Below are 19,218 nucleotides of genomic sequence, written 5' to 3' on the forward strand. Positions count from 1 at the left end.
TACCTGGAACCAAAACGGGTTCTCCTATGGGGACAGCCAAATAATATTTTAAGTTATAGATTGCACATAGAGCATTCGCTGTATCAACATTCATACTGTCATTTTGACACTGCTGTTTTTGTAAACATTTTTGCAACTAAAAAAAAATCCTGCAGGGCACCTCTACCGCCACCTCCTGGTTAACATGAGAGGGAGCGAGAGAGAGGGAGAGAGAGAGAGAGATGGGAGTTAGACGAGGGAGATAGACGAGCTTCCCTATATCCATTCATTCTCCCCTTCCCTTGTTTTCCTTCCATCTTTCTTATTTTTACCATACTTTTCGCAGGTCAATTGAATTGTCTAGACCTTTATGCACGGATGAAAAGCTGGTAGTATATGCGGCCCTGATCCAGAAGCTTGACACCCTTGTTTTACAGGATGTGGTGATAACATCTCAAAAGTTTTTGAATTTGCTAAAGCCCCCTCCCTCTCTTACCAACCAACTATCCTATTCCTCGCTCCACATTTTCTGTTTGATTAAACATAATTTGCGTTCCCATATCCCCACTTGTCAGCGCAAGAAACGCACACCTGTTTAGGCGAGGTGCTGGCTAGCGGAGTAGAACACTTGAAAAGGAGAAGGAGAGCCACACACTCTAGGAGCTCAGATGCAATAATTGAATAACCCTGATGAAGACAGACTGTCTTTGGAAACGTTGGTTTTTCGTTTATTAAATTATTGCATCTGAGCTCCTAAAATGTGTGGCTCTCCTTCTCTTTTTTTTCAAGTGAACATAATTACAACATCCCCAAATTCCAGCATTTAGCATCAAATCAAACTAATTATGTGATAAATCATAATATGGTCACTTTATATTTCATATAAACATGTATTTCATGATAAACACTGTAATACATCTAGAGACATAGTAAGGCATGCTTTTATATAGCTTTACTTTATAACCATCTCGGAGGCCAATCTTCTAGTTAGCCTATACCTTAATTCGATATCTTCATTCGATATGCATATCTTAATTTTTTTGTTGCGAATTGTTGATCTATAGCCTTAATAAATAAGTAAATAAATAATGGACAAATACGTTTTTATAGATTTGCCTCCGACTCTGTATATCTGATGCAACTCATTTACTTCTCATCAAGCGACATTTCTGACTTTGAATTTCATCCCCGGTAATGGATTAGACACGGAGATTCTGTGTTGCTTTCAAGAAGGCCGAGGTATGCATCATCGCTCTCTGTTTTCCTTCGTTCCTGTCACTTTTTTAGGGTACAATATCCAGTTTCAATAAATTGAATGACCCCCGAAATCGCAACGTTAGTAAATGTAAGACAAATGTTTTGCCAGAATGTCCAAGAGGGATGACACTATTATGTGTAAAGTAAAAAATCATATCGTTTCACTAAAATGTGACTTTTTATGTTCTTAAACTAAAATGTTTATATTTAGGAAAATTGTCACAAATGATCGTTGTGCCTTTCATGCATCCAATCATCTTCAATGTGATCATTGCATTCTTTATAATATGTTCTCACCAGCAACTTCATATTGGCATGTGCCAATATACATTTTCATCCCATAGAATTGATCTGTAAAAATAGATTAAATACATAGGTTGTTCAGGGAAGTATAAAGCAATACATCAATGGTTATTATAATATTTTTAGCCATCAATATTTGACCATTTCCCTTGTTCAAATAGGCTATTTAAATGTGAAGTCAATTGACAAAACTAATATTAATTTTATTGAATTGTTTTCCTCCTCCTAAGGGTTCAGTGAATGTCAATAATCTGTCAATAATCTCTTTAGCACGTGAAAGGACCCTCGTTTCCCCTGCCTATTTTCTCCCCCGCGGGAAGCTATTGTCCACGCGCGTTCTAACAGAAAGACAACATTTTACGTGTATTTTCAAAGGTACGAAAGAGGCTATTGTTATTGAGGCCATCTAGTGGGATAAATATTTTCTGCGTACATAAGAGAAGTATGATAGTGCTTACGTTCGATCTCCCCGCTGTGCCCTATTTTCTCCCAGGTGACCTTACGGGTTGGAGAGGTGGAGGTAAAGACATAATATTTTCTCCCAGGTGACCTTACGGGTTGGAGAGGTGGAGGTAAAGACATAATATTTTCTCCCAGGTGACCTTACGGGTTGGAGAGGTGGAGGTAAAGACATAATATTTTCGCCCAGGTGACCTTACGGGTTGGAGAGGTGGAGGTAAAGACATAATATTTTCTCCCAGGTGACCTTACGGGTTGGAGAGGTGGAGGTAAAGACATAATATTTTCTCCCAGGTGACCTTACGGGTTGGAGAGGTGGAGGTAAAGACATAATATTTTCTCCCAGGTGACCTTACGGGTTGGAGAGGTGGAGGTAAAGACATAATATTTTCTCCCAGGTGACCTTACGGGTTGGAGAGGTGGAGGTAAAGACATAATATTTTCTCCCAGGTGACCTTACGGGTTGGAGAGGTGGAGGTAAAGACATAATATTTTCTCCTACGTGACCTTACGGGTTGGAGAGGTGGAGGTAAAGACATAAAGACTTGGAACATCAGGTGCCTTCCAACCAGTGGCTGTTGTCTTCAGGTAATACGTCACGTGGAGCGTGAAATCCTTCAAATACCGTTACAAGGGCACACGTTTCAGAATAACCTTTTCGTCATTCGAAAAAAATAAAACAATCCTCAAAACAGTAGTCTAAATGCACATTTCCAAAATCCGGAGAGGAAGTAGCACGTCTTCAACATCAATTTGGTCAAAGCTCTTCTGTAGCTGTTATTAGCAAGGATACTGGCAGTAGCAGCAAGCATATACCTATTTGTTATTGGTATTATCTAGGCTACATTATGCATATTATAAATATCACGGAGGCCCTAATAACAGTGTCAATATTTAAATGTCCATTTAGCCTGTAAATGTACAATATGCCCTCAGGTCCCGCGTCAAAGGTTCACCTCTTGCCACGGTGGGCGAGCTAATCCGGTTACAGCGCACCTTTGCACCTGAATGGGTAACGACCTCTCTGTGCTTCTGCACCGCACGCGCATGCACCACTTTATGGAGAACATATAAAACGGGTGATATTTGAAGAAAACGCTTACAAAACAATCAATTATACGCCTACATTATTCACCAAATAGACGAAGAGTTATTGAACTTGAAAATATCAGACAATAATAAAACAAGGCCATGGGATGAATGTATGACTAAAAAATGACATGCTTACTCCAACATCATCCAAATACCATTTCCATCCAAAAGACCATAAAAACACACCATTTTAATATGTGTGTGTTACTCTTTCTACTCTTGGGACTGAAGAAATTAAACTTAAAAGCAAACATGCCGCTAAGCAAGTAGAGTTGAGCTCCTTTAGATGGACAGTGGAGCGAAGAGGGGTTTTGTCTGAAGGTAGGGAATGAACCGTTGCTCCTTTAGATGGACAGTGGAGGGAAGAGGGGTTTTGTCTGAATTCAAAGGTGGGGAAGGAACCTCTGTCCTTTTATTGATAGGGGAGCTCTAAAGAGCATGGTTGCTTTGACTTGTACAATTCCCTGCACTGCAGCCAAACTTGGAGGGAGAGAGAGACAGATTTGAATTGAGAGAGAGAGAGAGAGAGAGAGAGAGAGAGAGAGTGAAGAGAGAGAGAGAGAGAGAGAGAGAGAGAGAGAAAGAAAGACTGCAATGCCCCTTCCTTGTGCGATTGCCTTACCAAGTGTCTTTTCAACTAGCAAGGCAACTATAAATAAATGCCCGACAACACAATAGTAACGTCTCTGTCAGCAGAGCAGACGTTCTTTACGGCTCTCCTGGCGTCGTACCCTGCTGGGGCGGCCGTCCCCGTCAGACGTCTCTCCTGTTGGTAGTGCGCAATCTAAAAGCGACAATAAATTCCTCGAGGTGCACTAACTTTTGCGGCATCTGTCTTATCTTCAGGCCATGGTGTGAGAACAAATGGGTGCATGGTTCTAGGAAAATAATACCTTAAATGAAACACTGTTGTATGTTGAGTGACGAATCAATACTGCAACATCTAAAACTACACGTATCTGTATAGTTAATCAATATCTGTGTGTGAACTTATGATCTGAAGTGATGTCACATCTGTCAATGGGATGATGAAAGACCGTTCCTCAGTTCTTTCCCAAGCAACGTCTCTGACAACAACTGAAGAAAGTTTCCTGCACTGTCAGCCAATCATTACGCACGTCCAAGAGCCGGGTCTGCCTCCTCTAAACCAATCATAGAGCCTGGATCACTGATGTGAAAGAAGTACAGCACAACTAATAAATGTTCCTCTGGGTTTTGACCATCTTCCCTCGCTCTGAACGTCTGTCAACAACAACAGCGACAACATCACTTGCATGTTTCTTGATGACATCACAGATTCCACACGTATCCAAGTGCCTCTAGACTGGTAAAACATCAAGGCATAGGCGCACTCTTCAGAAGTCTACCTCCAGTTTTTCCTGGTTTGGTAACTTGGGCTCTTTTTTTCGGGATTCGGGAGTGTTTTTTTTCTGCCAGGACGCTGGTTCTTGTCTAGTCCAGTGGCTACCCTATCAAGGCTAACCTTTCACAAACTGGAATACAGTGCATTTTTACTCATAATTTCACCCACTGGTCAAGCTCCATCGTCGGCAGCTCCCGGTTCTTTTCTCTGGCGGGAGGTTAGCAGAAGGCATAGGGTTGTGGAGGTATGACTGCGTTGGCTGGGGCAATACCAAGGATGATGCGCCCCATGCTGGCGCAGAACTACCCCCACAGTGGCTTCCCACTGGAAGGTAAAATCAAAAGTCGAAACAACTTTTTGAGCACTGCTTGTGGGAAGATTTGGTCTTCGATGTGTAATAATTAAAGAGCGATTATTAATATAGGAAACTCTGTGAATTCCATATTGTAGTCTACACCATAGCCCAGCTCCAAAACAGAAACTTATTTATACTTTCGGATTGACACGCAACATTGAGATGTAACACAATTAAATTGTAATGTTCTTTTCATGTTTCATGTTTCATTTTTCAATGTTCTTTTAATTCCGGTTATCGAATGCAAAGTGTATTGAACTGTTAACCTCGACGTTTTGATCTGTTTTTTTTCTGTAGTCTTTATTGACATAACTTATTGTATTTATCTATTTGCTTGTCAACTTTTGAGGATGAAATTCTTCATTTTATAATTTCCTAATCTCTGAAAACAACGTTTTTGTTTATTTACAGAATATGTACAGGGTTATATAAGTAAGCTATACACCTCTCTTTATTAAATCCGAACATATCATTACTTAAGGAAACTTTTAAGGCCTTTTATTGTTACCAAACCTTTCAGTTTAAACAACTTTTATTTTTGTATTCGGCTATTATAATAATTGTTTTATTTAACATTATTTGTAGTAGCCTTGTGGTGTTATTAGTAGCCTGTGATGGAATCAATGTTAATTGTTGTGTTGTAGGTCTATAGTTTATAATCATCAAGCAATCTGTAGCCATTTTGTGTTTTCTTTTACGCAGTCTCTACCCCGTTAGGCCAAGGCAGAATGAACCAGCTCGGGGGAGTTTTCATAAATGGCAGACCTTTGCCCAACCATATCCGCCATAAGATCGTCGAAATGGCCCACCATGGCATCAGACCATGCGTAATCTCCCGTCAGCTCCGCGTCTCTCACGGTTGCGTTTCTAAAATCCTCTGCCGGTACCAGGAGACCGGCTCTATTCGGCCCGGGGCCATCGGGGGAAGCAAACCCAAGGTAAGAGAGAGGGAGCACGAGCAGGTGAAAGTGTTCGCTTTTTTTATTGTCATGCATTGTATTCTCCTTATAAAACTGTTTGTCTCAAGGTATGACATGTTGGGTTCAAATTTAACAAGCCACAGGTTGAAAAAGCATGTAAGAGGCGTATATTGTGTTGTTGCGTGTACGTAGACAGTGTAAGTAGACAGTGTAAGTAGATATAAGCTCTTTATTATGCCTTGATTAATTAACGATGATATGATTTGTCGTTTCTTAGCAGGGGACGACGCCTGATGTTGAGAAGAGAATAGAGGAGTACAAGCGGGACAACCCGGGTATGTTTAGCTGGGAGATTCGGGATAAATTACTGATGGATGGGATATGTGACCGGAACACCGTTCCATCAGGTAAAAGGAAATATCTGCATTCTGTCATAATTGCTGCCCATTTAAATGGGTACAATCTTCACCTGCAGCCGTAGATTGTTCATCATCATCATGGTCACCATCATCACCATCATATATCACCGTGGTATTTATCATAATGGGCCTAATGTATTTTCCATCTCAATAACCACATTTTACCACAATAAAAATCAGTTTACTCTCTGAAAACAAAAACGTAAACAACTGCTGAAAATGATATAATTGCCATGTTGAGTTTAAATTAAGATAAAATCATAAAAAATATTGCAATGCAATTATTTACGCTAAAGTCAATATATGTTTCTATTGATTTGATGCTTTATCACGGTATATTAGAAGGAAAAATACAAGTAAATGAGTGCAGATTGTTGAACTTTTATTTCGACTTTTCCAGTTTATTATGTATTAATCAGTGTTCTGTAATTTATTGTAACACAGTGAGCTCTATCAGTCGCATCATGAGGAGTAAATTCGGAGGGAAGGGAGATGACGATGATGATGAAGATGAAATCGAGAAAAAGGAATTAGAAGAACACGAACGGCGGGCCAAACACAGCATCGAGGGCATTTTAGGAGACCGATGTGAGTGCAATCATAAATAAATACATTCATTAATGTTCTCTCTTCTATAGGTAACTTGTGTGAGGCAGTTACTTTTTGCGTAAGGGGAAGGCCCGTCATATACAGGCCTAAATGCTTCCACTGTGCACTTTAATGTTCTTTGAAACGGTGAGGAAACCTCTCGTTTATTCAAAACTCAACAAAGATGGACAGATAAAGGTTTTCATCTTGTTTTGTGTAAGCTTATTGACTTCCATAAATCATTCTTGATAGGCTAGGCCTACATTTTCACCATGGGTGTCACCAGTCCTTACGTGTTGCCATTCATTTTTAGACTTTGTGAAGTAGATAGGCCTTGTCTGTCTCTTTAACTCTTAAGTTTTAGTTGTTGTCAAGTTTTTGCTTTTCGATGCGATGGAAGCACAGGGAGTGTCTTCCTTTGTCGACCGTCATAAAGTGCACTGGATCGTTTTTCATTCTTTATCGACCATATCGCTCCTGCTAATGCTTGTCCCATGAGGCGTTAGGATAATTCAAACAGCAGGTGATAGATTTTGTGGGAAAGGGAGGATTGCCCCTTGTGTGTGTATGAATGTGTGTGTGTGCGTGTGTGTGTGCGTGCGTGCGTGCGTGTGTGTGAGTGAGAGAGAGAGAGAGAGCTAATGAAAAAATGAAACATTTACGAATGTGTAACTACACGTGCTTATACAAAGTGGGCAACACACGATATTTGTTACCGACAAAACATAAGGTACAGGCCTCGAATCAGTCGAATGTTCTTCATTAAAAAAATAATCTAATAGATTTAATCGAATAGCCTGTGCATATTCAACTTCTGCTACATATATTTATTTCTATTGCATTTATTGAATTGTTTATGTTAGGCCACTTGCAGGCCTATTTACATTGTAGGACTATTTACATTTAGGACTATTTTAACATGTCTTCATCATACTAATAACATGCATTTTCTTCGAGATGCACACAGCCCCGTTGTAATGTTTGAGGAAATACCCCTTATCAAAAGTATATCAAAAAGAACCAAGAACTTGTTCAATCCCTAATTGGCATGGTGCATTCCAAAACAAAGAAATATCATAAAATCCCTTTTTACGGTTTCCTACGATTTATTATGACCATATTCGCAGGCATTTTACATCTTAATGCAGCTGCTCTCTGCTCTACTGTAAAATGCAGGCACAGTAAAACAAATTAGAGGAAAAGACGGGGAGTTGGAGGGGACAAAACGTCCAAATGAGTTGATCAAACATTTGTATAATAGTTCCATCCCTCACAAAGCCAGGCCTCGAACACACAATCGGACACTTGGGGATGAACTTGGGAGACAAAGCCGCGAGAGTCCATTGAGACTGACGCTTCGGTTATGCGTGGACAAAGCCTGGCTTCGCAGCAGCTTGGTCGCCATAAAAGAAGGCAACCTGTTTATAATTCAGTCAGAAAAGGAGAGGGAGCTTCCCAACAAAAGGCAGAGAAAATACATTATGAAACCGCAATGAAGGATGAATTATTCAAGTCCGTCAATAGCCGCTGCTCGGGCTAGGTCTAGAGACTGTTCACCATGGAGAAATGGCCGTTTTCACCTACAAAATGTTTCTTTTGGAGTCGTTTTAAGTCATATAAAGAAGCCGACTGCCATTCAGAACTCTTCAAGCCCCCTTTCACTCCCCCCTCCTCTCTCTCTCTCTCGCTCTCTCTTTCACACACACACACACACACACACACACACACACACACACACACACACACACACACACACACTCGCACACACACACACACACACACACACATACACACACACACACACACACACACACACACACACACACACACACACACACACACACACACACACACACACACACACACACACACTGTGTGTGTAGGCCTAACTGATATTTTAAAAACATAACTTTCAAATCAGCTTAACACGCTGATTTAATGGCGAGATTAATTACATTTATTGATCATTTGGTACTTTTATTTTTGGACATTCAGAGCATTGCCGAGATAATAGTTTACGAAAATACAAACTGTTTGTGTAAGATGTGCACTCGTGTTATACATTTTGTGCACAATCACATATTTTACACAATGTTTAAAAGTTGTTTACACAATGTTGAAACGTTTTTTTTTTGTTGGTCCTTCTGGTTCCTGCTTTGGACACTTTTATATTAGCCTACGTTTTTTTTGTTAATGTCACCGAATAATTATTTAAGCATGTTACAAATTCCAATGCCACAAGATAATAAATTATTTTTTTCTGTGTAGCAGCCTCATATCAACGATTTTGACAAAGTATTATAGCTCATAAAATGACAAATATTTTCCAAAATATATGCATTTGCTACTTGATGGTTATTAATAATTTAACTCATAGGCCTAATAATTGTAGTCATTTTATTATTTTTTACAAGTACAAATTGTTGCACAATATATTTTTCTTACCAATAAGGCCTAATGATATGCAATTGGCTCGTAACATGCCTCTCTGCATGGTCTATTATTAGGTCTTTGATGCCCTATTCTTGCACTCTTAAACATTAATAATGTCTTCTAAATGATTTGATATTGTGCAATGTCACATTTAATGATCGAGGGAGTGTATTAAAGACTCCTTTGGTGAATGGGGACCAATGTTCTCCCCGGAGAGGCGCGCTTGGCCTCGAGCGGTAGTCACAATGGAACATGCGCACTGCTGCAATCCTCACCCATCATGCTCTCACCCCCTTGCGCTCTCAAAATCTCTTCAAGCGGATTAAATCGATCCCTTTATTTTATTTTACTTTCATCCGGAGAGCGAACCCGCCCCTCTCCCTTGCTTTCCTACTCTTTTTCTCTATGCCCGCGGCGCACATTCGTTTAATATCTGTGGTTCATCTTCAGGAGTGCAACCGCTAACAAAAGAAAGTCAGTTCGTTGTAGAAAAGTCCCTAAAATGAAATTATCCGTTAAGCCATTGACCCCTGTAATATTTGTCTTTATTTTTTGGGTTACCAATAAATGCTACATTGTTTTATTAATTCCAAAATGTAGGCTATAAGTTAATAATAATAAGCCTAAACTTAGTAGCAGTTTCCGTTAGAAACGTTGTTTTGTGTCCACGTGCTCATTTGGGCGAGCTTTACCTCAGTCAGTTTGTTATCCTATTTCCATTCATACCAGTCAAATTATAATTTTAACCAAAGGGTTAACGAAAAATGTAAATGACATTTGCCACGACAGTGCTTTGACTTGAAACGGGAACATTTAACGTTTGCAGTAATATCAGTTGACTCTAACTAATGCATGGTTTAGGCTATTATGCGTAGGCAATGAGAGTTATAATGAGGGGCATATTCCAAATAGGGTGGTGTTTGGACCTGAGGACTAGGCTTTTATGGCACTCTAGAGACTGGCTTAGATGGGTGTAGGGATGCCAGCAACGTAATTTCTCTACATTTTTTTAACGGCTTTTAGAATTATCGAGACCTGTGGTGTCTACCATTTTCGTGCGTTTTTTCTGTCTGGTCTCATTTGGAATTATGTTTTTACAGCCGCAATTACAATCTGAAAAATTCTTTTTTTCAACGAAGCGGGTCAGACATTGATGAAGTAGATGTTTGTTAAAGACCATTGTTGTGCGAGGGAGGAGCACTAGTTCAGCCCCTGGTCGTTCAGAATTCATTATCATTTCCTTTAAGTGTCCACATCAAAAGCGGCTCGTTTGGATTTATTTGTCTGGGGAAAAAAACTACAGAAATGTGTTTCGAAAATCTCAAGCTCCCTAAATTGCAGCCTCGTGCACCACAGTGCCTAAAATGATGCGCAAGCATATCCTCACGCGCCAAATGTGTTTGGAATAAATGCTTGTACAGTTTGACTTGAAATGTATCAGAGAAAATACTTTCCACTTAGAATTACAATAGTTGAACACATTCTGCCACTCTTCAGGAAATACTTGTCTAAATGCCCAGTCAGTGCTCCAGTCTCACTAAATGCCCCCTGCACATATTTTCTATTTTGGCACAGTTCCTGCATACCATTAGCAGGGGTTGGACATAGTAGTTTCTCTGCCTTCCAGAATCTAACATTGAGTTAATTAACCCTAGAAATTGAGCTAATGACTGATAATGTACACATCGGCCCTCCCCTCTCTCCCCCTCTCTCATATTTCCAATGTATCTTCTTAACCTTATTTGGCAAATTAAAATGACCCCAAGTAATGCTGATGATACATACAGAGAAGCCTTGTTGGCCCAGCACATTTCCATTTATACTCAGACACACACAAAATTCCCCATCTGAAAGACAAACAGTCAAAGAGGGATAACTTTATTTTGTGAAAGGGACTCCTGGAAAGGGCTAATTGAATAAGTCTGAGATCTTTGAAAACCTGCCATGGTGAGCGCAGTCATCGTGTCATAATTAGGTTTATTGAGGCACATTCCGCCAATCTGCTGCCATTCTCCCAGCCTCATTGTGCCCAGAGCCAGGCCAATAGCTGCAGGACAAAAGGGAATCAAGAGCTGACAATACATGAAAGGGCCAAAAGATTTAGCTGCTTTTGTCACAGAAACTGAGCAGGACTTTGTTTGTGTAAATAAAGTTGACGATCTGCCCACTACTCAGGCTGGAGCATCTATACAATTTACTACGTGGGCACACACTGGATTAGTGCCAGGAGGAGAGAGAGGGAGGAGAGGGAGAGAGGAGGAGAGGCAGAGAGGGAGAGAGTGAGAAGGAGAGTGAGTGGGGAAGCGAGTGAGAGGGGAAGAGAGAATGGAGGGGACGGTAAACGAGAAGGCTTTGAGAGAGTATTAGGGGCTAGGTTTGTGTATTTAGTCAGAGTTTGCAGAGTTATGTTCTGCATGGTTTCTGATGTTGGATTTGTTATGTTCATCATTGTCTTACAGTGGTGCTGGAAGAGGGAGAGCGGTGAAGCGTGGTGAGATGAGGTTTTGCTATTGTGGGCATCTGGTTTGTGAAGCATAAGAGGCATTGAAGATGGAAACACATTACACACTATAGTGCAGCATAGATTCATGGTCAAGGTCCCATATCACGTTTCCATATATACATCATGATGTTCCGGTTCTTATGTTTTAAGGTGTTAAAGATGCTCCCTGCTGAGAATCAGTCAATCAATCAATCTTCAGGGATTCAGTTACAATCCAAAGGCACTTTCCAAATAATGGCTGATGCGAGCATGTCACTGAAGCTTTCACACAAGTCATACATTGGTATTTTGGAGTGAAAGTTTGAGTTGTATGTGCATTTCAAGTTAGGGAACAGAAGAATTAGACTATAAGGAAACTCCTTAAGACGACCTGATTGATTCCACTCCACTCATGGCACATTCCATGTACAATAGACTTCACACTTTAGTTCTTCTTTGTGATTTTCACCTTGTAAACACGATTTCACAATGAAAATATCCAGCAGTAGATGATTCATACATTCATAAAGGTGGTTCATTAAAGAGAATGATAGAAAACTTGACAATCTTGACATCTTCGGTTCTTACATCTTGCGTTCTATATGAGAAGCTATGAATAATAGTCACTTCTGACACATTAATGGTTGTCGCTACGGTCTCTAGCAACGATCAAAGTAGGGTGAAGAATCTATATAGAAAATGTCCAATATGTTATTTTAAGACTTCAGAGAAACATAGAGTTAGACTGAGGTTATATAGAGTTAGTGGCTATATAGAGTTAGACTGGGTCTATATAGAATTAGACTGAGGTTAAATAGATTTAGACTGAGGTTATATAGTTAAACTGAGGTTAAATAGAGTTAGTGACAATATAGAGTTAGACTGGGTCTATATAGAGTTAGACAGGTTATATAGATTTAGACTGAGGTTATATAGAGTTAGTGGCAATATAAAGTTAGACTGGGTCTATATTGAGTTAGACTGAGGTTATATAGATTTAGACTGAGGTTATAGAGATTTAGACTGAGGTTATATAGAGTTAGTGGCATTATAGAGTTAGACTGGGGCTATATAGAGTTAGACTGAGGTAATATAGAGTTAGTGGCTATATAGAGTTAGACTGAGGTCATATAGAGTTAAACTGAGGTTATATAGAGTTAGACTGAGGTTATGTAGAGTTATACTGAGGCTATGTAGAGTTATACGGAGGCTATGTAGAGTTATACTCAGGCTATGTAGAATTATACTGAGGCTATGTAGAGTTATACTGAGGCTATGTAGAGTTAGACTCAGGCTATATAGAGTTATACTGAGGCTATGTAGAGTTATACTGAGGCTATGTAGAGTTAGACTCAGGCTATATAGAGTTATACTGAGGCTATGTAGAGTTATACTGAGGCTATGTAGAGTTATACTGAGGCTATGTAGAGTTATACTCAGGCTATGTAGAGTTTGACTCAGGCTATATAGAGTTATACTGAGGCTATGTAGAGTTATACTGAGGCTATGTAGAGTTATACTGAGGCTATGTAGAGTTAGACTCAGGCTATGTAGAGTTATACTGAGGCTATGTAGAGTTATACGGAGGCTATGTAGAGTTATACAGAGGCTATGTAGAGTTATACGGAGGCTATGTAGAGTTATACTCAGGCTATGTAGAGTTATACTGAGGCTATGTAGAGTTATACGGAGGCTATGTAGAGTTATACTCAGGCTATGTAGAGTTATACTGAGGCTATGTAGAGTTATACTGAGGCTATGTAGAGTTATACTCAGGCTATGTAGAGTTTGACTCAGGCTATATAGAGTTATACTGAGGCTATGTAGAGTTATACTGAGGCTATGTAGAGTTATACTGAGGCTATGTAGAGTTAGACTCAGGCTATGTAGAGTTATACTGAGGCTATGTAGAGTTATACGGAGGCTATGTAGAGTTATACTCAGGCTATGTAGAGTTATACTGAGGCTATGTAGAGTTATACTGAGGCTATGTAGAGTTATACTCAGGCTATGTAGAGTTTGACTCAGGCTATATAGAGTTATACTGAGGCTATGTAGAGTTATACTGAGGCTATGTAGAGTTATACTGAGGCTATGTAGAGTTAGACTCAGGCTATGTAGAGTTATACTGAGGCTATGTAGAGTTATACTGAGGCTATGTAGAGTTATACTGAGGCTATGTAGAGTTATACTCAGGCTATGTAGAATTATACTGAGGCTATGTAGAGTTATACTGAGGCTATGTAGAGTTAGACTCAGGCTATATAGAGTTATACTGAGGCTATGTAGAGTTATACTGAGGCTATGTAGAGTTATACTCAGGCTATGTAGAGTTTGACTCAGGCTATATAGAGTTATACTGAGGCTATGTAGAGTTATACTGAGGCTATGTAGAGTTATACTGAGGCTATGTAGAGTTAGACTCAGGCTATGTAGAGTTATACTGAGGCTATGTAGAGTTATACGGAGGCTATGTAGAGTTATACAGAGGCTATGTAGAGTTATACGGAGGCTATGTAGAGTTATACTCAGGCTATGTAGAGTTATACTGAGGCTATGTAGAGTTATACGGAGGCTATGTAGAGTTATACTCAGGCTATGTAGAGTTATACTGAGGCTATGTAGAGTTATACTGAGGCTATGTAGAGTTAGACTCAGGCTGTATAGAGTTATACTGAGGCTATGTAGAGTTATACTGAGGCTATGTAGAGTTATACTCAGGCTATGTAGAGTTTGACTCAGGCTATATAGAGTTATACTGAGGCTATGTAGAGTTATACTGAGGCTATGTAGAGTTATACTGAGGCTATGTAGAGTTATACTGAGGCTATGTAGAGTTATACTGAGGCTATGTAGAGTTATACTGAGGCTATGTAGAGTTATACTGAGGCTATATAGAGTTATACTCAGGCTATATAGAGTTAGACTCAGGTTATGTAGAGTTATACTGAGGCTATGTAGAGTTAGACTCAGGCTATGTAGAGTATACTGAGGCTATGTAGATTTTTCCCGAAATAACATGAACATCTGATGACAGGGAATAACAGTCTGTCTGAGGAATGTGTCACTCAGTGTGTCCCTGGGCACAAGGGCACAGGGGGCAAGGGGAGCACCAAATCACTCTCACTAACCCTTGCCTCAGGCTCTCTCTGTCCCTCTCCTCTTCTCCTCTCCTACTCTCCTACTCCCTTACTCCTCCGCCTCAGATTTTTTTTTTTAAATAATGCTGTGCATGATGACGATCCAAGCGTTAAAACATAGTTATCTGCAAATGAATGGGGGCTCTATGCTTCATTAAAGCCTCGTTCTCCTTTCACACCCCTATTGTGACCCTCTGATATCAATTCAAAGGGCAATTAATGAATGCAGGCCAACTTTGAAGTGGGGGGATGGAGAATGAGTAGGGGCTCGGAGTTTCCCCCTTCAGCCCCTTCAGACCCTCTTGCACCCCCTTCACCCGTGATGGACTTGCCACATTCAGCCGAGCACGCCAAAAGACAGTTTGAAGTGAGTGAAAGAGTGAAAAGGCCTGTGAAGGTCAAGGAAAATGGCTGCCATAGAACAAGACCTGTCTTTATCTGATGGAAGTATTCCACCAAACAACGGCTAGACAAAGAGAGAGAGAGAAGGAAGGGGGTGTGATATTGTTTTTACAAGAGTGTGTGAGTGTGTGTGCATGTGCAGAGGAGGGATTGGGGTGACACAGATGTGGAACGCAGGGCTAAGGCAACTGAATGCAGTGGTTGAACAAGTAAAGGCAGACAGGGAGTTGTCAATCACTTGACTGAGGTAGGGGCATAAGGCTCTGGACAGGGCAAGGGTAGGGGCATAAGGCTCTGGACAAGGCAGGGGTAGGGGCATAAGGCTCTGGACAGGGCACGGGTAGGGGCATAAGGTTCTGGACAGTGCAGGGGAAAGGGTAGAGGCATAAGGCCCTGGATAGGGCAAGGGTAGGGGCATAAGGCTCTGGACAGGGCAGGGCAAGCTGGGAGGCAGGGAGTTCACCTTGCTCTCTATTGTAGAATCTAGAAACTGCAATTTCATATTTTTTAGGAACTATAACTTGTTGGTACTATACTATTACCATGTTATTAACATTTCATTACATGGCGTAATGTAAAGTGCTACCAACAGTCAAAGATAACAGAGCTTAACTGAGTCGTAATGAGTTAACTCCCCAGTGGTCAGTCAGTGCCTAGCTCTCTCTGCTTGTCAGACCAGGCTAAGTGGGGTCAGAGGTCAACATAGTATCATTCTACATCATCCCTACAGGAAATAGGGTTACAATCATATTTGGTTCAACATGACAGGTAACAGCTTCCTGTTGTCCTGCCACAGCACAGACTCTCATAACTCTTATTGCTGTCTACAAGTTTTCTGTGTAGAGTTCTGTTCAGAGATTTTCTGTGGAGATTTTCTGTGTAGAGGTTTTCTCTGTATAGGTTTTCTCTGTTTAGGTTTTCTGTCAAGAGATTTTCTGTCTAGAGATTTCCTGTGTAGAGGTTTTCTCTGTTTAGGTTTTCTGTCTAGAGATTTTCTGTCTAGAGATTTCCTGTGTATAGGTTTTCTCTGTTTAGGTTTTCTGTCTAGAAGTTTCCTGTGTAGAGGTTTCCTGTGTATAGGTTTCCTGTGTATAGGTTTCCTGTGTAGAGGTTTCCTGTGTAGAGGTTTCCTGTGTATAGGTTTCCTGTGTAGAGGTTTCCTGTGTATAGGTTTCCTGTGTAGAGGTTTCCTGTGTATAGGTTTTCTCTGTTTAGGTTTTCTGTCTAGAAGTTTCCTGTGTAGAGGTTTCCTGTGTATAGGTTTCCTGTGTATAGGTTTCCTGTGTAGAGGTTTCCTGTGTAGAGGTTTCCTGTGTAGAGGTTTCCTGTGTAGAGGTTTCCTGTGTAGAGGTTTCCTGTGTAGAGGTTTCCTGTGTATAGGTTTCCTGTGTAGAGGTTTCCTGTGTATAGGTTTCCTGTGTAGAGGTTTCCTGTGTATAGGTTTCCTGTGTAGAGGTTTCCTGTGTATAGGTTTCCTGTGTAGAGGTTTCCTGTGTATAGGTTTTCTGTGTATAGGTTTCCTGTGTAGAGGTTTCCTGTGTATAGGTTTCCTGTGTATAGGTTTCCTGTGTATAGGTTTCCTGTGTAGAGGTTTCCTGTGTAGAGGTTTCCTGTGTAGAGGTTTCCTGTGTATAGGTTTCCTGTGTATAGGTTTCCTGTGTATAGGTTTCCTGTGTAGAGGTTTCCTGTGTAGAGGTTTCCTGTGTATAGGTTTCCTGTGTATAGGTTTCCTGTGTATAGGTTTCCTGTGTAGAGGTTTCCTGTGTAGAGGTTTCCTGTGTAGAGGTTTCCTGTGTAGAGGTTTCCTGTGTAGAGGTTTCCTGTGTATAGGTTTCCTGTGTAGAGGTTTCCTGTGTATAGGTTTCCTGTGTAGAGGTTTCCTGTGTATAGGTTTCCTGTGTAGAGGTTTCCTGTGTAGAGGTTTCCTGTGTAGAGGTTTCCTGTGTAGAGGTTTCCTGTGTAGAGGTTTCCTGTGTAGAGGTTTTCTGTCTAGAGGTTTCTGTCTAGAGGTTTTCTGTGCGGAGATTTTGTGTCTAGAGGTTTTTTGTCTAGAAGTTTTCTGTCCAGAGGTTTTCTTTGTAGAGGTTTTCTGTGTATAGGTGTTCTGTCCAGAGGTTTTCTGTCCAGAGGTTTTCTGTCTAGAGGTTTTCTGTGTATAGGTGTTCTGCCTAGAGGTTTTCTGTGTATAGTTTTCTGTCCAGAGGTTTTCTGTCTAGAAGTTTTCTGTCAAAGAGGTTTTCTGTCCAGAGCAGTGGTTCCCAAACTTTTATAGTTCCGTGCCGCTTCAAACATTCAACTTCCAGCTGCATACCCCCTATAGCACCACGGTCAGCGCACTGTGAAATTTTGTTTTTTTGCCATCAATGTAAGCCTGCCACACACACTATACAATACATTTATTAAACATAAGAATGAGTGTGAGTTTTTGTCACAACCCGGCTCGTGGGAAGTGACAAAGAGCTCTTATAAGACCAAGGCACAAATAATAATATAATAATAATCAATAATTTTGCTCTTTATTTAGCCATCTTACATATAAAACCTTATTTGTTCATCGTAAATTGTGAATAGCTCACAACAGGTTAATGAGAAGGGTGTGCTTGAAAGGATGCACATACAGTGGGGCAAAAAAGTATTTAGTCAGCCACCAATTGTGCATGTTCTCCCACTTAAAAAGATGAGAGAGCACTGTAATTTTTTATCATAGGTACACTTCAACTATGACAGACAAAATGAGGAAAAAAAATCCAGAAAATCACATTGTAGGATTTTTTATGAATTTATTTACAAATTATGGTGGAAAATAAGTATTTGGTCAATAACAAAAGTTTATCTCAATACTTTGTTATATACCCTTTGTTGGCAATGACAGAAGTCAAACGTTTTCTGTAAGTCTTCACAAGGTTTTCACACAATGTTGCTGGTATTTTGGCCCATTCCTCCATGCAGATCTCCTCTAGAGCAGTGATGGTTTGGGGCTGTTGCTGGGCAACACAGACTTTCAACTCCATCCAAAGATTTTTTATGGGGTTGAGATCTGGAGACTGGCTAGGCCACTCCAGGACTTTGAAATGCTTCTTACGAAGCCACTCCTTTGTTGTCCGGGCGGTGTGTTTGGGATCATTGTCATGCTGAAAGACCCAGTCACGTTTCATATTCAATGCCCTTGCTGATGGAAGGAGGTTTTCACTCAAAATCTCACGATACATGGCCCCATTCATTCTTTCCTTTACACGGATCAGTCGTCCTGGTCCCTTTGCAGAAAAACAGCCCCAAAGCATGATGTTTCCACCCCCATGCTTCATAGTAGGTATGGTGTTCTTTGGATGTAACTCAGCATTCTTTGTCCTCCAAACACGATGAGTTGAGGTTTTACCAAATAGTTCTATTTTGGTTTCATCTGACCATATGACATTCTCCCAATCTTCTTCTGGATCATCCAAATGCTCTCTAGCAAACTTCAGACGGGCCTGGACATGTACTGGCTTAAGCAGGGGGACACGTCTGGCACTGCAGGATTTGAGTCCCTGGCGGCGTAGTGTGTTACTGATGGTAGGCTTTGTTACTTTGGTCCCAGCTCTCTGCAGGTCATTCACTAGGTCCCCCCGCGTGGTTCTGGGATTTTTGCTCACCGTTCTTGTGATCATTTTGACCCCACGGGTGAGATCTTGCGTGGAGCCCCAGATCGAGAGAGATTACCAGTGGTCTTGTATGTCTGCCATTTCCTAATAATTGCTCCCACAGTTGATTTCTTCAAACCAAGCTGCTTACCTATAGCAGATTCAGTCTTCACAGCCTGGTGCAGGTCTACAATTTTGTTTCTGGTGTCCTTTGACAGCTCTTTGGTCTTGGCCATAGTGGAGTTTGGAGTGTGACTGTTTGAGGTTGTGGACAGGTGTCTTTTATAATGATAACAAGTTCAAACAGGTGCCATTAATACAGGTAACGAGTGGAGGACAGAGGAGCCTCTTAAAGAAGACGTTACAGGTCTGTGAGAGACAGAAATCCTGCTTGTTTGTAGGTGAC

The 19,218-nt window shown here is 40.7% G+C and overlaps 1 protein-coding gene across 2 annotated transcripts in view; it reads left to right on the forward strand.

Annotated features, from left to right (window-relative positions):
• The first annotated feature begins 4,294 nt into the window (after positions 1 to 4,294).
• pax3b (paired box 3b) overlaps positions 4,295 to 19,218 on the forward strand; it is a 45,727-nt gene continuing 30,803 nt past the window's right edge. For both annotated transcript variants that reach the window (XM_042297577.1, XM_042297576.1), the window contains exons 1-4: positions 4,295 to 4,784; positions 5,511 to 5,746; positions 6,006 to 6,135; positions 6,592 to 6,735. In XM_042297577.1, coding sequence (XP_042153511.1) covers positions 4,700 to 4,784; positions 5,511 to 5,746; positions 6,006 to 6,135; positions 6,592 to 6,735 — 595 coding nt within the window. In that variant the 5' untranslated portion in view covers positions 4,295 to 4,699. The remainder of the gene's footprint in view (positions 4,785 to 5,510; positions 5,747 to 6,005; positions 6,136 to 6,591; positions 6,736 to 19,218) is intronic.

The sequence above is a fragment of the Oncorhynchus tshawytscha genome, linkage group LG14 (genome assembly GCF_018296145.1).
Source record: "Oncorhynchus tshawytscha isolate Ot180627B linkage group LG14, Otsh_v2.0, whole genome shotgun sequence".
Classification (NCBI taxonomy): Eukaryota; Metazoa; Chordata; class Actinopteri; order Salmoniformes; family Salmonidae; genus Oncorhynchus; species Oncorhynchus tshawytscha.